General features: G+C 37.8%; 1 protein-coding gene across 3 annotated transcripts; it reads left to right on the forward strand.

Moving 5' to 3' along the window:
• Positions 1-752: 752 nt before the first annotated feature.
• Positions 753-4,828, forward strand: LOC107825852 (putative inactive receptor kinase At4g23740). 3 transcript variants are annotated; one of them, XM_016652763.2, is made up of 3 exons: positions 753-904; positions 1,994-3,275; positions 3,986-4,828. In XM_016652763.2, the coding sequence occupies exons 2-3, from the start codon at positions 2,054-2,056 to the stop codon at positions 4,639-4,641; spliced, it is 1,878 nt and encodes a 625-aa protein (XP_016508249.1). In that variant the 5' UTR covers positions 753-904; positions 1,994-2,053; the 3' UTR covers positions 4,642-4,828. The 3 variants fall into 3 exon arrangements, with proteins under 3 accessions (XP_016508249.1, XP_016508248.1, XP_016508250.1); XM_016652762.2 differs by lacking the exon at positions 753-904 and adding an exon at positions 948-1,538; XM_016652764.2 differs by lacking the exon at positions 753-904 and adding an exon at positions 1,391-1,765.
• Positions 4,829-5,223: the final 395 nt, after the last annotated feature.

Consider the following 5,223-nt stretch of genomic DNA (forward strand, 5'->3'; position numbering starts at 1 on the left):
TTAAAATAATTTAAAAACTCCAACTTATAATTACTTTCCAATTTGAATGGACAAAGACTGTTTCCAAATAGAAACTCGTCATCCTTCCTTCCAAGAACTTCCCACCTTGCTCTTGGGGTGACTCGAACTCACAACCTCTTAATTGGAAGTGGAGGTTGTTACCATCAGAGCAACCCCACTTCTTTTAATAATATATAGAAAATTAGAAATATATAGATTTAGGGAAGAACTAAAAATGCACTCAAATTGTTGTATTAAATAGTAGAAAAATAACATAAAGTTGCTACTGTTTTAATATAGTAGTAGTGTTCGAACCATGCATTTCAACTAATCTATGAACCGTTTGTTTGTTAATACATGTAACAGGATGTAGTAACACTCTTTTTTCTTTTGACACACATGCTTCTCGTTTGGGCATATGCCAAAACGAGACCAGCTGCCCACACACATATCAATTCAGTAAAGATGATACGTAAATTTTTTGGTAAAATATAAAATTGATTGGCGGGGCTAAATTAATTATATTCGCTAGCTAAAAAATGTATATTATATATATATATATTATATTGGTTATTATTTTTGGGAGTGACACATTAAAGAGCATCACACATTCACGCAGGGTTTAGAAAAGGGTCGCGCCCCAAAGGGTGTAACGTAAGCAACCTACACTTATTCTTGTATAATTAAACAGGACCACTAAAACATTTGCCAATTAAGTGTAATATATATTTTTGACACAAGTTATGTTTGTCACAAAGAAAATGAAATGTCTCATACTTGTCTGTATGAGAACCAAGATATCACCTAAGAGTAAGTCATGAGTCAGGTGAAAATGCAGTATTCCACTCTGTTCACCAAATAAAGCTCCACCCAATTAGATTTTACTAACATGGGGGACGTGGTGGTAAGTTTCCTTTAATTTTCTCAATTGTAACGTGTGTTTCTTTATTGAGCGAGCAGCTTAAAAATGGCGGAAATGGTGGATAATGCTGTTCTGGTGTTCCCTGCGCTGCCCCACTGGCACCACGTGCACCTCCCCCACTTCCCTCTTCTTCAACCCCATTAGTCCTTTTTCTACACTATCAGTATTGTTGTATAGATTGTTAAAAAGAGTAGTTACTTAAGTGTTAACTTGTTCATAGTAGTTCCGCTTTTGTCTGCACGTGCATTTCCCACTCTTTTCGCTTTCTTTGCAAAACCAAATTCTTTATTTGTTGCTTGCTTTCTTCTTCAACCTGCTCTCGATCATTTATTGTTCTGTCTCCTACCCCCTTTCCTCCTCATTTAATCATTTTCTCCTCCTCTGTCCAAAGCTACTAATTGCCCCATTTATTTCCATCATTTTCCTCTACTGTACCCTTCATCTACTCCTTCCTTTCCGTTTACTCTTCCAGCTGTTTGATTTTTTCCCCCAGTAAAGCTAAATTTGATAACTGCTATTCAAGTTCTGATCTTGGCTGAATTTTGTGGGGAAAGCTATCTGAGAAGGAATTACTCTCCGTGTGATGCTATTTGGCCACATGGGTATTGATATTCAGGTTCATTCCAATGTTCTTTTGTTATTACCGACATTTCAAATTCTGCATTCTTTGCTTTAAGATCAAGAAACATTGAAAATTCTAGTATCTTTTTTAAGTGTATATGCTTGGACATCGGTGAAGAACACGAAATGCCTGTTAGTTCCTTTTTCCTTTTTTTCTTTTTCTAGCAGCTCAAATAGAAGACTCGGGAAAAAAAGTTGAAGAAGAATTATTAGTCAGTAAATGTGAGCAGAAATTGTACCAAACTCTTGCTTTTCTCTAGCTATTCTCTATTAGTTCGCTTTGGTTGACCAAAAAATAAGTCTTTTAAGTGTCTACGTAACATTAGTTACCTTATAAATTGTATATTTATGGCTAAAAACGGTTCTCTGATTCTTAATGGTAATTATTTATACTGAATAATGAACATTATGCCGTTTCTAACTCTGATTCCGTTTCTTCTATATCTTCAGATGAAGGGGGGTCGTTACTAGTAGTTGATACTTCTGTAATTTAGTTTAGAGGAGGAAAAGATGGGCGCAAAGTTCCATTTCTTGTCAGTTTTATTCTGCTCAACTCTGTTCTGGTTAGCAAGCAGTGAACCATTTGAAGACAAAGAAGCGCTTCTTGATTTCCTTGATAACATTAACCACTCTCGCTATCTGAATTGGGATGTGCAAACTTCTGCTTGCAATTCTTGGACTGGAGTCACTTGTAATCATGATAATTCAAGAATTATAGCAGTTAGATTACCTGGAGTTGGATTCCGCGGCTCGATTCCTGTAAACACTCTAAGCCGCTTATCTGCTCTTCAGATCTTGAGTTTGAGGTCTAATAGTCTTAGTGGACCTTTCCCTTCTGAGTTTGCAAACCTTGGAGATTTGACTTCTCTGTATCTTCAGTCCAATAACTTTAATGGTTCTTTGCCTGCTGATTTTTCTGCTTGGAAAAGCCTTTCGGTTTTGGATTTGTCATATAATGATTTTAGTGGGAGTATACCTTCTTCAGTTTCAAACTTGACTCATTTGACTGCTTTGGTTCTTGCTAATAATTCACTCTCTGGCAATATTCCTGATCTCAATCTCCCTAGTTTGCAACTATTAGATCTATCCAACAATGACTTCACTGGAAATGTGCCCAATTCTCTTCAGAGATTTCCTGGTTCAGCTTTTGCTGGTAACCGGCTTTCTCCTGCAAATTTATCACCTTCACTTCCTCCAGTTCCTCCTCCAAGTATCCCACCAAAAAAGAAATCTTTAAAACTCCGTGAACCTGCAATACTTGGGATCGTAATTGGAGGATGTGTTTTAGGTTTCTTGTTAATAGCTGCAGTGCTAATTATGCGCTATTCGAAGAAAGAGGGTAAAAATGGGACCATAGAGAAATCAGTCAAGAAAGAAGCATCAGTTAGGAAGGGAGCTTCCAGCAGTCAACATGGAGAACGGAATCTTGTATTCTTTGAGGGTTGTAATCTTGCATTTGACCTTGAAGATCTGTTGAGAGCTTCAGCGGAGGTGCTTGGAAAGGGAACGTTTGGCACTGCATATAAGGCAGCTTTGGAGGATTCTACAACAGTTGTGGTGAAGAGGTTGAAGGAGAGTGTCGGAAGAAAAGATTTCGAGCAACAGATGGAGGTTGTTGGCAATATCAGGCACGAGAATGTGGCTCCACTTAGGGCATACTACTATTCCAAAGAAGAAAAGCTCATGGTCTATGATTTTTACAGCCAAGGGAGTGCATCTGTAATGCTGCATGGTATGCTAATCACCCACCTAATTTCTGCTAATCTTGCTTTTGTTGTTCCTGAACCAATCCCTAGAGAATTGATTATCAGGGCCAAAAAGATAGTGCAGATCATTTCTAGTCATGTGTCTTGTGCAACATTGCAATTTTTCAGCATTTTCCCCTGCTTGCAGGCTAATTCTAACTGTAATACCAATTAGCATTGAATCCACCAGGATGGAGTATGTGCTGTCGTAATCCTCATTGATAGTTTTTATCATCAGTAGCTTATAGGACAGCATAAGCATCCTAAAGTCATAATATTAATTGCCAGTTTTAGGTCCAGTTTAAGTGCAATTTTGGTTTTAACTTGTCAAAATTCAAGAATATCCTGTTCGTTGAGAGGTTTTCACTGTTGGCTTCTATGATAAATATATCAGTGAAATAATGCCCTGAGTAGAACTTTGCTTTGGCAAAATAGTCGACTCTCATCTTTGTTAGGTGGATAGTGTCTTAGGTGTGAAAATCATAGACTCTTCTTCAAATTCTACATTACATACTCTTTCTCTACAAGATGCTGGGAATCCCTTGCACCACATAGTATGTGAATTTTGAGGAAGAGTATAAATAAGGCATATGAGATCTCACAATAACATTTTCTTAATCATAAATAATCACCACCAAGAATTTGGTTCTTTCAAGTATTCTTATCAGTATATATCTAATGCACTTTCCAATTGCAGCAAAGAGGTCTGCTGATCGGATTCCTCTAGACTGGGATAGCCGACTACGAATTGCCATTGGTGCAGCTAGAGGCATTGCTCATATACACGGACAGACAGGGGGAAAGCTTGTCCACGGGAACATAAAATCCTCAAACATATTCCTCAACTCCCAAGGGTTCGGTTGTATTTCTGATCTTGGCTTGGCAACTATAATGAGTCCACTTGTTCCACCGGTCATGCGGGCTGCAGGTTATCAACCCCCAGAAGTTACAGATTCAAGAAAAGTGTCCCAAGCCTCCGATGTATACAGCTTTGGAGTCCTATTGCTTGAACTTCTCACCGGAAAATCACCTATACATGCCACAGGGACGAATGAGGTTGTCCACTTAGTCAGATGGGTACATTCTGTCGTTCGTGAGGAGTGGACTGCAGAGGTATTTGACGTGGAGCTTTTGAAGTATCCTAATATAGAAGAAGAAATGGTGGAGATGTTACAAATAGGTTTGACCTGTGTAGCCAGAATGCCAGACCAGAGACCAAAAATGTCGCAAGTAGTAAAGATGGTAGAGGGTGTTAGAAGAGTGAATACAGGGACTCGGCCATCCTCTGAAGGTTCTACTCCCAACCTGACACCACCGATGACTGAAATAAGGTCGTCTTCTATTATACACTGATATTTCTTGTTATTTAGAGATTAGTTACTGTTGTCTATCGTCCATTTGTTTCTTTGTTACGAGTTCAAAGACATGGCTGGTAATTCTTTGAGTTTTTTTTTTCCATCTTAGATTTCCTTTCTTGAGCTTCTGCCAAATATTGTTTCAGCTACTAAATTGAATAGGGATGCTAAATAGTTAATTTCTCTCTTCTTGATCTCTCCTTTTAGGCTTGTTCGCAGAAAAGTATATCGGTCTGTTTGATTTAGATTTTTTCAATATAACTGATTCAATCCTGAACCACTTCATTAAGTCTGTGGTTAATACAAGAAAATTAGTACTACTAATTTTTATGCTAATACCAAAGTGTCTGTACTTGAAAAGCATTGATTATTTTAATCAATTATCAATCAATCATTACTTAATCAATCAGTCAGAACTTTGATAATATTAACCAAACCGGAAAAATATACCAGGTACCTTTGAGTTGTAATGGAATGAATTTGCACATGGTAGGGCAGATTTCATAATATGCTGGGCTGGTTGATGCTACATTGTATTACAGTTCCATAGTAGTAATTGCTGGGGCGCAAAAATAGGCTT

The sequence above is a fragment of the Nicotiana tabacum genome, chromosome 6 (genome assembly GCF_000715075.1).
Source record: "Nicotiana tabacum cultivar K326 chromosome 6, ASM71507v2, whole genome shotgun sequence".
In the NCBI taxonomy this organism is placed as follows: Eukaryota; Viridiplantae; Streptophyta; class Magnoliopsida; order Solanales; family Solanaceae; genus Nicotiana; species Nicotiana tabacum.